At 45.1% G+C, this 15571-nt stretch overlaps 1 protein-coding gene across 1 annotated transcript in view; it reads left to right on the plus strand.

The window, feature by feature from the left end:
- The first annotated feature begins 432 nt into the window (after nucleotides 1–432).
- The window catches only part of FAM107A (family with sequence similarity 107 member A), a 33953-nt gene continuing 18814 nt past the window's right edge, over nucleotides 433–15571 (plus strand). The window contains exon 1 of the mRNA XM_065886113.1: nucleotides 433–511. Within this exon, the coding sequence (XP_065742185.1) occupies nucleotides 433–511 (79 nt within the window). The remainder of the gene's footprint in view (nucleotides 512–15571) is intronic.

Genomic DNA, 15571 nt, shown 5'->3' on the forward strand with positions numbered 1-15571 from the left:
TGGTGCTGGACCTGATCCCAGGGGTGGCACTTCAGAACCCCACACCCGCTTGTAGCATTCAACAAGGCCAGCGGCCAGGGAAATAGAGAAGAGTAGGTAGGAGACCGAGGCTGGAAATCAGGACACCGGGTTCTCACCTTGGCCCTGGAACCCTGAAGCTAGGAGTCCTCATGCCAGACGCTTACCCGTGCCCAGTCTGCTGCCTGGGCAGGGATACCTACCTGGCCCCTGCCCCCTGTCCCTCCCCCGCGGGCGCCTCTGGGCCTGGCCCTCTGGCAGCCACTGTAACCTGATCCGCGGCGGGGTTTGGTTCTCGGGCAGCGTCACCGTCACGGAGGCGCTCCGACCCGGGACTGCGCTCCGACCCGGGACTGCACTCCGCGGTGCGCTCCCAGCCTGCAGTGCCGGCTTCGCAGACCCGTGCACCGGCGCATGGCGCAGAGGCTGAGCGAGCGGGTCCGGGGGCCCAGCGAGGCCACCGGCCTCTACCGGGCCGTGCTGCTCAGGTCCGGTAAGTGGGGGCAAGTCTACCCGGCCCCCCGCCTCCGGGAGAGCGCGAGGAGGTCATGGCGGGAGCACTGCCCTCAGCCCCTGGCTAGCAGGGCGCCTCGGTCCTTCTTTACTGGTCTGCTTTCCTCCTTTGCTTTCCTTCCATCCTCCGTTCTTTCATTCTTTTTAATTACTTTTTTTCTTCTTTCCTTCCTATATTCGTCCTTTTGGGGATCTACCCTTATTAGATATATTGCTTTATTCCTTTATATGCACCTGCGGTGCGCGCGCACATACGCACACTCAGTGTTCCCTGACTACATAAGTCCCGCAAGCTTCCACCTCCTGGCCAGCCCCTTAAGCAGAGACTCACACAAAGTGGGGGAAGGAGGCATTGGTAGGCGTGGGAGAACGGACATGGGTAAGACTGGTAGCGCGCGCGGTGGGGCGTAAAGAAGCGCAAGCCCACTGGTGAAGGACTTCCAATGTCCAGTGAGGGGAAAGGGCGAGGGGGGAACAAGTTACAGGAAGGTGAGGAACGGGTTTTCTATAGGTATGCATTTAAGGAGAAAACGATTTGGAAAGAAACACCTGGTGATTGTTTTCGAGGATGCGAGTTGGATAAGTGTTTTTTTAATTTGTCTTTTTACTCATTTGCAGTAAGCACATACTACTTTTCTACTCTGGACAATAGCTTGTTTATTTAGGAAAATGAAACAAAAGTTATATAGGGCCAGTGTGAAAATAATTTGGCCCGTACAGGGATGTAGAAAGAAGAAAAATCATGCCCGCAGTAAGCATCTGGGGTGTTTCCTTCCGGACTCTGCGCTTGGAGAGAGACGTTCAGAGGGGGTGAAAATCGGGCTCCTGCCGGCTCCCTGCCAGCTGGGGGTGTGTGATTAGAAAACGTCAAGGGCCTTGGGCTCCCGAGGCAAGCTAACCTCTGCCTTGGGCAAGGAACCTACCCCACCCGGTAGTCCTGCCCACTGACCCCTGCAGCCGAAAGCGCTAGGCGAGCCGGAGCCGCTGCCGCGGGCCTGCAGGAGCGGCGCTCGCCCGCCGCCCGCACGTAGTCGGCTCTGGGACCGATTGGCGTTTCTTCCTTAGGTTGGCCCCGCCCCGGGGAGATCCCGCCGCGGAGTTACTGCTTGGGAGCTTTGAAACAACGGTTCTCTAAGTCCAAAAGCACGGTCTAGGCAAGACTTCAGGACTGGCGGCGCCTTCCTGGAGCGCGGTATCTTAAATCTTGGCTGAGCCAGGGCAGGCAGAAAGCGAGGAGCTCTATAATTCGAAGAGGCTGATTTCAAACCTCAACTCCAGAAATGTCCCTACAAAACACTCTTCCTAGGTGTCACTATCCAGTTCCTTTCTTCTCACTCAGATGAGAATAGGGTATCTCTAACCTGAAGATCCTGTGTTCCCTCTAACCTGGAACTGCAGCGGTGAGGCTCACTCAAACAGTCACATTTTCCACTCGCAACACAGCCAGAATAGCAGACATACCAGAGTCGTTCCAGGGGCCACATGTTTGCCCGGCAACTGTACCACACACAGCTGTAAGTCAGGAAGGCAGCAGAGGCTGGTCACTGGGGCCTCGTGGAGGGACCGCTTGCACTGTGCTACTGACTCAGTCTTCACAATCCTTCAAAGTCACTGCTGATTGTCATCCCCATTTCATAGATGACGACACTGAGGCTCAGAGAGCTTAAGCAGCATGCCCGTGGTCCTGCTACAGGAACTCTTCTATCCCACTAACGTGTAGAAAGCACATTCAAACTTTGGTCCATCTATGCGAAGTCTGCCCATCTTCTGAGAATAGTAATAATGGCAAATGATTGCTGGTCACTAGCTATCGCCACTCTCTCTGACAAATACTGTAGATCTGTCTTCTCATCAACTTCATTCATTTATTCATTTAACCAGTATTTGTTGACCACTATTATGCACTAAGCCCAGTGCGAGGCACGGGGATGTGCTGATAAATTAAATGGATAAGTCCCTCCTCTCAGGGAGGTAAGTACTATTAACCTCTATTTTAAAACATGAGGAAACGGAGCCTCAGAAGGTAACTTGACTTGTCTGAGGTCACACAGCCAGTCAAGGGTGGAGCTGAGATCCAAACCCAGGGCCATGTGCCTCTGGAGCCACTACTCTGGCTGTCTCACACAAGGAAGAGCAAGAAGTAAGAGTGGGGTGAGGAGCCAGCTGGGCCATTTATTGAAAGAGGCAAGAGCCTCCTTCTTTTAGAAGCCCCCAAGGATGGGATTATAGAATCAAACCCAAGACGGCAGCCACGTTCATTTACAATAGCCTGGAAGCATGCACCAAGTAATATAATGCTTCGAGAAAATGTTTCATTCCAAGTTATTTTAAAATAATTTCTTAGTATTAAAGTAATACATGTTCATCATGAATGTTTTGGAAAATGGAGAATGAAGAGGGGGAAGCCTTACCCGTCATCGCACTAACCATGAGCAGCCGCTGGTAATATCAGGGGAGGTCTCCTTCCAGTTTTGCTATGCGAGACTTGTGTGGGGTTGTGTGGTTCACATTGCTGAGATTGTACTGACTCTAATTTTTAATCCCATTTTTTTTCACTTGCATAAAAATCTTACTGTTTTTAAATGGGTTACTGAGATAACAGCTACCACTTTGGAACACTGACACTGTGGCAGGCACTGTGTGAAGGGCTTCCCATGTCATACCTCCTTTATTCCTCAAAAGAATGCCCCATTTTAGAGACGAGGAAACAGGAAGTTGAAGGTCACCTAGCTACCCAACAGTGGAGCCAGGATCGGTATCTGGGTTGACACCAGAGCCCATGTTCTTAACCACTAAGATGGAAGGGTCACCTCTGGGGAATAACTCATGCTTGGCCATGCCTGGTAAGCTATGCAGTGCTGTAGTAAAGGTCCACCTGAGGCTCGTTTCCTACCTGGAGCTCAGCCCAGGTTCCTGCTAGGGAGGGAAGCATCTCTCTGCAGCATGGACCGAGGGACACCTCCCCAGGTGCCTGTGGGCATCAGCAACTGTGCTTCTCTGCACCCAGAAGGGTGGTCATAGCTTCTACTGCTGCCTGCCAAGTAGGGTTGCCAGATAAAATAGTTAAATTTGAATCTCAGATACACAATGAATGTTATTTTAGTGTGTGTCTCAAATATTATATGGGTATGCTTATGCTAAAAAACTATTCGTTGCTTATCTGAAGTTCAAATTTAACTGGACATGCTGTTTTTTTTCTTTTTTTTTACCCATATATACACTTTTTTATATTCTTTTCCATTATGGTTTATCCCAGGAGATTGGATATAGTTCTCTGTACTATACAGTAGGACCTTGTTGTTTATCCATTCTATATGTAATAGTTTGCATCTACTAACCCCAAACTACCAGTCCATCCCTCTCTCTCCACCCCTCCCACTTGGCAACCACAAGTCTGTTCTCTATGTCTGTGAGTCTGTTTCTGTTTTGTAGATAGGTTCATTTGTGTCATATTTTAGGTTCCACATATAAGTGATATCATATGGTATTTGTCTGTCTCTTTCTGACTTACTTCACTTAGTATGATCATCTCTAGTTGCATCTGTGATGCTGCAAATGGCGTTATTTTGTTCTTTTTCATGGCTAAGTAGTATTCCATTGTATATATGTACCACATCTTCTTTATCCATTCATCTGTTGATGGACATTTAGGTTGTTTCCAGGTCCTGGCTACTGTGAATAGTGCTGCTATGAACATAGGGGTGCATGTATCTTTTTGAATTATAGTTTTGTTTGGATATATGCCCAGGAGTGGGATTGCTGAATCATATGGTGTTCTATTTTTAGTTTCCTGAGGAACCTCCATACTGTTTTCCATAGTAGCTGCACCAACTTACATTCCCACCAACAGTGCAAGAGGGTTCCCTTTTCTCCACACCCTCTCCAGCATTTGTTATTTGTAGGCTTTTTGATGATGGCCATTCTGACCGGTGTGAGGTGATACCTCATTGTAGATTTGATTTGCATTTCTCTAATGATTAGTGACGTTGCACATCTTTTCATGCGCCTACTGGCCATCTGTATGTCTTCTCTGGAGAAATGTCTTAGATCTTCTGCCCTTTTTTCAATTGGGTTGTTTATTTTTTTGTTGTTGTATGAGCTGTTTGTATATTTTGGAGATTAAGCCTTTGACAGCTGCGTCACTGGCAAATATTTTCTCCCATTCTGTAGGTTGTTTTTCCCTTTTTTTATGGTTTCCTTTGCTGTGCAAAAGCTTTTAAATTTAATTAGGTCCCTCATTTGTTTAGTTTTGTCTTTATTTCTATTGCTTTGCGAGACTGACCTAAGAAAACATTGGTACGATTTGTGTCAGAGAATGTTTTGCGTATGCTCTCTTCTAGGAGTTTTACGGTGTCATGTCTTACGTTTAAGTCTTTAAGCCATTTTGAGTTTATTTTTGTGCATGGTGTGAGGGCGTGTTCTAACTTCATTGATTTACATGCATGGACATGCCGCATTTTTGTTAGCTACATTTGGCAAGCCCACTGCCAGGCATTATGGAAGTTTGCTTGGCTTGACAAGCCATGGTCTGCCCAGGTTCCCCTCTACACACACCCACTCACATACTCACATCCCTTTCCCCGTGCCTCGATCTACTGTCCATATTTTGTCTAGCTACAAGTGAATTAAAATATGCTGGAGGTTGGGGGCACCCCAGGGTCCTTCTGCAGCTAAGAGACCAGATTAACCATGCCTGACTGCAGCTGGGTTGAGAGCCAGCTTTCTGAAATAAGACTCTTGGTTCTTCCCCACTCCCTTGCACTTTCCTGTTTCCATGCTTGAAATCCCTCCACCGGGTAAATTCTTCCTGGTTCAAACTCGTTGTAAAGGCAACGCTCATTCCTTTTATAATCTCTCCACGGATCCCATGACAAGTTTTCTTGCCAGTACAGCTTCTCCTGCCATGTCCTTTGAAAAGAGCATGTTGGGGGTGGGGGAAGGTTGGATCCTAAGGCTATTTTGTGGGTGGCTTCTCAGAAACCTCATTGAGGCCTTGAAAAGGGGCCTTGGAGATTTAGACTGAATACAGGGCTGAGGAGTAAGTTTGGAGTTGCCATGGAAACTTCGTGTCTGATGTTTGTAGGCCCAGATAAGCTGCTGCAGGTGTCTGTCAGCTGGGAGAAAGGGTGGGGCGGGGGGGGGGGGGGGAATTAAAGGAAAAGAGGTTTTTGGAGTTTAAATGCAAGCTGCAGCCCTAGCCCACTATAGCTGCAGGAAAATTCCTCAGCTTCCACGCATGAATGCCTCTCCTGGTTTTCACTACCCCCTTCTTTTTAGCTGCTCTAGCTCCCAAGAAAACAAACTTCAGAGGGACAGGAGGGGAGTGTGGGACAGGTGTGCTCAGCCTCCAGGATCCCCTTTCATTCCTCCAGGGGCTGAGCAAAAATTCGGATCCTCAGGCCCCTGCAGTCCAGAGTCTTACCTTATGGGAGAATGGGAGGGCCTCCGTCAAAAGCCACATAGACCAAGGCAGGAGGCAGGAACCGGGGTTGAATTTGGCCATTACCTGGAGTAAACTCTTAAAAGCCTCATTTGACCAAAAGGCCTCTATTTTACAATATGCAAAATGTACATGACTGAACCAGATATGACTTTTAACTATGGTTAGTTGGAAAAGGTTGCTCTTTCCCATATTTTTCACCTTTATTGTTTTGTTCCGATAACAAAAGAAATTATATGCTTTTTTTTTTTAAAGCTAAAAACATTACAGAAATATTGAGATAAAGGATAAGGACCTGTAATTTTCTGCTGTAGAATAGTGGTGCTAAATGTAAGCAGATCCCCTGGGGACATGTTAAAATTCCAGACTCCTAGGCCCCTCCCTCATAGATTCTAATACAGTGATCCAGAAACATGACCCAGTAATTCCATTTTAACCCTCATTCCGACTGCAGGCTAGTAATGACATTTGAGATACGTTGGTCTAGAACTGACTTCCATTAACAGTTCAGTGTATACGCCTCCAGATTGGTTCTCTATGCATATACTAACTTTTTTATCTTGGAAAAAAAGGGTAGAGGAATCAGACTATATATGATTTTGCTCTTTGATTTTTCACCAAACATGTAGAAGACATCTTTTTAGGGTAATAAATAGATGTGCTATTGATGGCATCCCATTATGGGCCGTAGCATAATTTCTTACTGATGGGGTATGGCTTGAGAAATGGTGGCTTGACCTCATATACAGTTACATGCACACACACGTGCTCACACACGTGCACAGACACAGCAAGATGGTGCTGCCACAAGCTCAGGGACATCAACATCTTTGGTGTCTGCAAGTCAATACTAGTTATTGAGCACCTTGCTACTGGGACAGAAATACTAAGAGGAATAAGGTGAGGCCCCGGCCCTCAGGCTGGTGGTCTGGTGGGTGAGGCTGGTGGGTTTGTGCACAGGTTGGACCATGAGAAGAGCTTTAGTGGAAGAAGGACAGTGAGTCCCAGCTGCCTGGGGAAAATGGCACCCAACCTTGCGGGATTCCTGCCCAGCTCTCCTTGGCTCTCAATTGCTCTGGGGCTGCCATCAGAATCTTCCAAGAAAGGGAACACAAAGTGGGGATGGAGGACATGGCTGGTATGAGGACTGAGAGTCTGCTTCTCTGGAGTGAGAGGGACTGTGGGGTCTGTCTGCCTCAGGTGGTGAGCAGAGTCCTCCCGCCCAAGGATCTATCTTGTTCCTCCACCTGTCAGAGGACACTGGGATTGGTTCAGACAAGCCACTGTGGGCCCTGGGACATGCCCCAAGTACTAGTCATTTGCACAGCAGGACAACACGTGGGTGGGGACCAGAGGCAGTGAAGAGTGCTTGACAAGAATCTGGTTGCGGTCTTCCACCATCAGAATTCAGTGAAGTTAAGCCACAGCACGATGGGGAGCTGCGGGAGGCACCACTCAAAGTACCTTAAGAGAAACAATTAGGAAGGAGAAACAACTCGAGGATTTGGGACCCTGCAAATTGAAGTGGCTCCAGAATGGGGGGCTTGGCCACAGCTCCCAGGTCATGCAGACCTGCCTGCCCCTTCTTCCTTCTATCTCCCTCATACCCCGCACTCCACCCCACCGGCCTCCTTCCATCATGCCCAGCTCCTTCCCTCGCTGGGGCCTTTCCACTAGCTCTTCCCACTCTCTGGAATGCTCTCCTCCTCACCATTCCAGCCTCCCTAAAATGTCGCCTCCCCACTGTCCACCCTACCTCAGTTCCCAGTCCCTCCCTTGCGCCTTGCCCAGTCTTGCTTTCATCACAGTGTTCATTGCAGCTCTACATTTTCTTGTCTGTCTCCTTATTTTTTTGTCTGAACCCCATCTTGAAAGTAGGTTACCTGAGCACAGGGATACTGTCTCATTTACACTGGGAACAGTGCCAGGAACACAGTAGGTACTCAATAAATGTTGGTTAAATGAATAACATAGGCCAAAGAGGATCAAAACTGCATTTTTAGAGTTTATTTACAATACTGTGTTAGTTTTAGGTGTACAGCAAAGTGATTCGGTTATATATATAACATGGCTGAATACATGTACACATAAATCTATTCTTTTTCAGATTCTTTTCCATTATAAGTTATTATAAGATATTGAATGTAGTTCCATGTGCTATACAGTAAATCCTTATTGTTTATCCATTTTAAATATAGTAGGATGTATCTTTTAATCCCATACTCCTAATTTGTCCCCCCACCCCACCTCATTCTTTGGTAACCATAATTTTCTGTGTCTGTGAGTCTGTTTGTTATGTAAATAAGTCCATTTGTATTACTTTTTAGATTCCACATTTAACCCAACAATATTGGGTTGCCCAAAAAGCTCATTTGGGTTTTCTGTAACATCATAGGAAAAACCCAAATGAACTTTTTGGCCAACCCAAATATAATACTGCTCCTTCCCTGTCTGACTTACTTCACTTAGTATGATAATCTCTAGGACCATCGATGTGGCTGCAAATGGCAACATTTCACTTTTTTTTTTTTTTAATTTTTATTGGAGTACAGATGATTTGCAATGTTGTGTTACTTTCGGGTGTACAGCAAAGTGAATCAGTTATACATATACATATATCCACTCTTTTTTTTTTCTTAGATTCTTTTCCCATATAGGCCATCACAGACTATTGAGAAGAGTTCCCTGTGCTATACAGCAGGTTCTTATTAATTATCTATTTTATGTATAGTAGTGTGTATATGTCAATCCCAATCTCCCAGTTTATCCCTCCCACCCCCATCCCCTAGTAATCATAAGTTTGTTTTCTACATTTGTGACTCTACTTCTGTTTTGTATATAAGTTTGTTTGTACCCTTTTTCTTAGATTCCACATATAAGTGGTATCATATATTTGTCTTTCTGTGTCTGACTTACTTCACTCAGTATGACAATCTCTAGGTCCATCCATGTTCCTGCAAATGGTATTATTTCATTCTTTTTTTATGGCTGGGTAGTATTCCATTGTCCATATGTACCACATCTTCTTTATCCATTTCTCTGTTGATGGACATTTAGGTTGTTTCCATGTCTCAGCTGCTATAAATAGTGCTGCAGTGAACACTGGGGTGCATGTATCTTTTTGAATTGTGGTTTTCTGCGGATGTACGCCCAGGAGTGGGATTGCTAGATCATATGGTATTTCTATATTTAGTTTTTTAAGGAACTGCCATACTGTTCTCCATAGTGGTTGTACCAATTTACATTCCCCACAACAGTGTAGGAGGGTTTCCTTTTCTCCACACCCTCTCCAGCATTTATTGTTTGTAGACTTTTTGATGGTGGCCACTCTGACCGGTGTGAAGTGATACCTCATTGTAGTTTTGATTTGCGTTTCTCTAAAAATTAGTGATGTTGAGCATCTTTTCATGTGCTTTTTGGCCATCTGTATATCTTTTTCGGAGAAATGTCTACTGAGATCTTCTGCCCATTTTATGATCAGGTTGTTTGTTTTTTTGACATAGAGCTGCATGAACTGTTTGTATATTTTGGAGACTAATACCTTGTTGGTTGCTTTGTTTGCAAATATTTTCTCCCATTCTGTGGGTTGTCTTTTTCATTTTGTTTATGGTTTCCTTTGCTGTGCAGAAGCTTTTAAGTTTAATTAGGTCCCATTTGTTTATTTTTGTTTTTATTGTCATTACTCCAGGAGGTGGATCAAAAATGATATTGCTGTGATTTCTGGCAAAGAGTGTTCTGCCTATGTTTTCCTCTAAGAGTTTGATAGTATCCAGCCTTACATTTAGGTCTTTGATCCATTTTGAGTTTATTTTTGTGTATGGTGTTATGTTCTAATTTCAATCTTTTCATGTAGCTGTCCAGTTTTCCCAGCAGCACTTGTTGAAGAGACTGTCTTTTCTCCACTGTATATTCTTGCCTCCTTTGAAGTAGATTTATTGACCATAGGTGCATGGGGCTTATTTCTGGGCTTTCTGTCCTGTTCCACTGATCTACATTTCTGGGGTTTTTGCCAGTACCATACAGTTTTGATAATTGTAGCTCTGTGGTATAGTCTGAAGTCAGGGAGTCTGATTCCTCCAGCTTCATTTTTCTTTCTCAGGATTGCTTAGGCTATTCAGGATCTTTTGTGTTTCCATATAAATTAAAAAAATTTTTGTTCTAGTTCTCTGAAAAATGCCATTGGTAATTTGATAGGGATTGCACCAAATCTGTAGACTGCCTTGGGTAGTATAGTCATTTTGACAATATTGAGTCTTCCAATCCAAAAACACAGGATATCCTTCCATCTATTTGTGTCATCTTTGATTTCTTTCATCAATGTCATATAGTTTTCAGAGTACAGGTCTTTTGTCTCCTTAGGTAGCTTTATTCCTGGGTATTTTATTCTTTTTGATGTGATTGTAAATGGGATTGTTTCCTTAATTTCTCTTTCTGATCTTCTGTTGTTACTGTATAGGAATGCAAGAGATTTCTGTGTATTAATTTTGTACCCTGCAACTTTACCAAATTCATTGATGAGCTCTAATACTTTTCTGGTAGCATCTTTAGGATTTTCTAAATAGTAAATAGTATCATGTCATCTGCAAACAGTGGCAGTTGTATTTCTTCTTTTCCATTTTGGATTCCTTTTGTTTCTTTTTCTTCTCTGATTGCCACGGCTAGGACTTCCAAAACTATGTTGAATAAATGTGGTGACAGTGGACATCCTTGCCTTGTTCCTGACCTTAGAGGAAATGCTTTCAGCTTTCCACCAATGAGAATGATGTTAGCTGTGGGTCTGTCATATATGGCCTTTATTATGTTGAGGTAACTTCCCTCTATTCCAACTTTTTTTTTTATCATTAATGGGTGTTGAATTTTGTCAAAAGCTTTTTCTGCATCTATTGAGATGATCATACGGTTTTTATTCTTCAGTTTCTTAATGTGGTGTATGTACCACACTGATTGATTTTCAGATATTGAAGAATCCTTGCAACCCTGGGATAAATCCCACTTGATCATGGTGTATGATCCTTTTAATGTGTTGTTGGATTTGGTTTGCTAGTATTTGTTGAGGATTCTTGAGTGTATGTTCATCAGTGATACCTTTGTGTGGTTTTGCTATCAGGGTGATGGTGGCCTCATAGAATGAGTTTGGTAGTGTTCCTCTGCAATTGTTTTGGAAGAGTTTTAGAAGGATAGGTGTTAACTATTCTCTAAATGTTTGATAGAATTGGCCTGTGATGAAGCCACCTGGTCCTGGATTTTGTTTGTTGGAAGTTTGTAAGTCACTGTTTCAAGTTCAGTACTTGTGATTGGTCTGTTCATATTTTCTATTTCTTCCTGGTTCAGTCTTGGAAGGTTGTACCTTTCTAAGAATTTGTCCATTTCTTCTAGGTTGTCCATTTTATTGGCATATAGTTGCTTGTAGTAGTCCCTTATGATCCTTTGTATTTCTGTGGTGTCAGTTGTAACTTCTCCTTATTGATTTCTATTTTATTGATTTGAGTCTTCTCCCTTTTTTTCTTGATGAGTCTGGCTGAAAGTTTATCAATTTTCTTTATCTTCTCAAAGAACCAGCTTTTGGTTTCATTGATCTTTTCTATTGTTTTCCTCATCTCTATTTCATTTATTTCCGCTCTGATGTTTATGATTTCTTTCCTTCTACTAACTTTGGGTTTTGTTTGTTCTTTCTTTAGTTGCTTTAGGTGTAAGGTTAGGTTGTTTGTTTGAGATTTTTCTTATTTCCTGAGGTAAGATTGTATTGATATAAACTTCCCTCTTAGAACTGATTTTGTTGCATCCCATAGGTTTTGGATCATCATGCTTTCATTTTCATTTGTCTCTAGGTATTTTATTTCCTCTTTATTTCTTCAGTGATCCATTGGTTGTTTAGTAGCATGTTGTTTTGCCTCCACGTGTTTGTGTTTTTTACAGTTTTTCTTCCTGTAATTGATTTCTAATCTCAAAGCATTGTGGTTGGAAAAGATGCTTGATATGAGTTCAGTTTTCTTAAATTTACTGAGACTTGCTTTGTGGCCCAGCATGTGATCAGTCCTGGAGATCGTTCCATGTGCACTTGGGAAGAATGTGTATTCTTCACCTTTTGGATGGAATGTTCTATAAATATCAATTATGTCCATCTGGTCTAATGTGTCATTTAAGGCCTATGTGCCCTTATTGATTGTCTGGATGATCTGTTCATTGATGTAAGTGGGTTATTAAAGTCCCCCACTATTATTGTGTTACTGTCAATTTCTCCTTTTATGGCTGTTAGCATTTGCCTTATATATTGAGGTGCTCCTAAATTGGGTGCATATATGTTTACAAACTGTTATATGTAGTGTCCTTCCTTGTCTCATGTAACAGTCTTTATTTTAAAGTCTGTTTTGTCTGATATGAGTGTTGCTACTCCAGTTCTCTTTTGATTTCCATTTGCATGGAATACCTTTTTCCATCCCCTCACTTTTAGTCTGTATGTGTCCCTAGATATGAAGTGGGTCTGTTGTAGACAGCATATACACAGGTTTTGTTTCTGTACCCATTCCGCTAGTCTGCGTCTTTTGGTTGGAGCATTTAATGCCTTTACATTTAAGGTAATTATCGATATGTATGTTCTTATAGCCATTTTGTTAAGTGTTCTGGATTTATTTTTGTAGGTCTTTTTTCTCTCCTTCCTCTTTTGTTCTCTTGTGATTTGATGACTATCTTTAGTGTTGTGTTTGGATTGCTTTTTCTTTTTTTGTGTGTGTATCTCTTGTAGATTTTTGGTTTGTGCTTACCATGAGTTTTTTTTTTTTTACCATGAGCTTTTGATATAGCACTCTCTCTCTCTCTCTCTCTCTCTCTCTCTCTCTCTCTCTCTATATATATATATATATATATATATATATATAATTTCTCTGCTGTCTCATTTTGTCAAACTTTCTGTGTTGGGGGTCTCCTTTCCAGTCTGCAGGATCGTAGTTCCTCTTGCTGCTGGTGTCTGGCCCCTGGTGTGTGAGGTTGGCACAGGGGCTTCCTGCAAGCTTCCTGGTAGGAGGGACTGGTGCCTGCCCACTGGTGGGTGGAGCTGGGTTTTGTCCCTCTTGTGGGCAGGACTGTGTCAAAGGGTATGTTTAGCGGTGCCTGTGAGCTCAGTACAACTTTAAGCAGCCTGTCTACTGATGGGTGGGGCTGTGTTACCCCCCTGCTGGTGGTTTGGCCTGAGGCATCCCAACACTGGAGCCTGCAGGCTGTTGGGTGAGGCCAGGTCTCAGTGCCAAAATGGCAACCTCTGGGAGAGCTCATGCTGATTAATATTCCTTTGGCCTCTGCCACCAGTGTCCTTGCCCCCACAGTGAGCCACAGCCAACCCCCGCCTCCCCAAGAGACACTCCAAGACCCACAGGTAGGTCTAGCCCAGGGGCCAGTGAAGTCACTGCTTTGTGCTGGGTCCCGGTGCACATAAAATCTTGTGTGCGCCCTCCGAGAGTGGAGTCTGTGTTTTCCCCAGTCCTGTGGAGCTCCTGCATTCAAGTCCTGTTGGCCTTCAAAGCCAAATGCTCTGGGGGCTCCTCCTCCCAATGCCAGACCCTCAGGCTGGGGGAGCCTGACATGGGGCTCAGAACTCTCACTCCTGTGGGTGAACCTCTGAAATATAATTATTTTTCAGTTTGTGGGTTGCCCACCTGATAGGCATGGGATTTCATTATATCACGAAAGTGCCCCTTCTACTGTCTTATTGTGGCTTCTTCTTTGTCCTTGGATGTAACATATGTGTTCTGGTAGGTTCCAGTCTTTTTCGTCAATGGTTGTTCAGCAGTTTGTTGTGATTTTGGTGTTTTCATGAGAGGAGGTGAGCTCAAGTCCTTCTACTCCACCATCTTGTCTGGAATCGAGGGGCTGCTTTTAGTTTGGATGCTTGATGCCTCTTTCCTCCGTGTGTGCTGGCTGTTATCCCCTTGATATGGGGTGTGTAGGTGCAGCGGCCCCATGTACACTCCCTGTACAGTGGAGGTGGTGATTGGCACCTGTGTGCAGGTCTCCCAGAGGTGTCAGTGGCCTGCATGCCCCTGGGACAGTAGGGGCAGCAGCTGGCACCCACTCCCATGTCTCCCAGCAGTAACGATGGCCCACACACTCCTGAGACAGCAGAGGCAGTGGTTGATGCCTCTTTGCCACCCATGCACACTCCCCAGACGGCAAGGGCAGTGACTAGTGCCTGCTTCTGGGTCTCCTAGCACCTGCTCCGGCTCTTCTAGTGGCGGTGGCAGCAGCCCATGCCCTCCCAGGACAGCAGGAACAGTGACCAGAGCCCACTTGCAGGTCTCTTAGCAGCGGCCGTGGCCACGCCCACCTCTGGAACCCACCACACGGGTGGTGGCAGCTTGCACCCACCTCCAGAGCTCAGGTAGGTAGTGTCCTATTGCCTGAGTGATCACAGGGAAAGAAGCTCCTATGGCAGTCCTGCCCCTGTTCTCACATGCCCTCCAACATGATGACTTGCCTCTCTGGAGGGCCCAGGCTTCTTCCGAGTGCACCCTCAGTTTCCACACTCCAGCCTCTTCAGGCTGTCTCCATGCAGCCAACCTCAGTCCTGTCCCTGAGTCTGACCTCCAAAGCCCAAGCTTCAGCACCCAAACCCTGCCCACAGCGGCAGACAAGTGTCTCAGGCTGCGGGGTGCAGGGCAGTGATACTGACCATCTGTGCAGGTCACTCTCCATCTTGCCTTCCACAAACCGGTTGCTGTGCTCTCCTCTGAGGCTCCCCCTCCATCCAGGTTGATCTCCCCGCTGGTGAGGGGACTTCCCAGGGTGTGGGAACATTTCCTCCTTCTCAGCTCCCTCCCTGGGGACAGGTCCCATCCTGATTCCTTTCCCTCTTTTTTTTTTTTTCTTTCTTTTTTTCTTTTGTCCTACCTGGTTACATAGAGGTTTTCTTGCCCTTTCGGAAGTCAGAGATCTTCTGCCAGCATTCAGTAGATGTTCTGTGCGAATCATTCTGCTTCTAGATGTTTTTTTTTTTTTTTTTTCCCGGTACAGGGGCCTCTCACTGCCGTGGCCTCTCCCGTTGCAGAGCAGAGGCTCTGGATGCACAGGCTCAGCGGCCATGGCTCACGGGCCCAGCTGCTCCGCGGCATGCGGGATCCTCCTGGACCGGGGCACGAACCCGCGTCCCCTGCATCGGCAGGTGGATTCTCAACCACTGTGCCACCAGGGAAGCCCTTGTAGATGTATTTTGATGTATCTGTGGGAATACATGAGCTCCACGTCCTACTCCTGTGCCATCTTGATTCTGCTTTTTTTTGCCTCAGGAGACTAATCTAAGAAAATATTGCTACAATTTATGTCAGAGAACATTTTGTCTGTTTTTTTTCTGTGAGTTTCTTGGTGTTTTATGGTGTCACGTCGTGTTTAAGTCTTTAAGCTTGAGTTTATTTTTGTGCATGGTGTGAGGGAGTGTTCTAACTTCATTGCTTTACGTGCGGCTGTCCAGCTATCCCAACACCACTTGCTGAAGAGACTGTCATCTCCGCATTGTATATTCTTGCCTCTTTTGTTGAAGATTAATTGTCCATAGGTGTGTGGGTTTATTTCTGGGCTCTCTATTCTGTTCCATTGATCCATATGTCTGTTTTT

This window comes from Phocoena phocoena, chromosome 10, assembly GCF_963924675.1.
Source record: "Phocoena phocoena chromosome 10, mPhoPho1.1, whole genome shotgun sequence".
Lineage (NCBI taxonomy): Eukaryota > Metazoa > Chordata > Mammalia > Artiodactyla > Phocoenidae > Phocoena > Phocoena phocoena.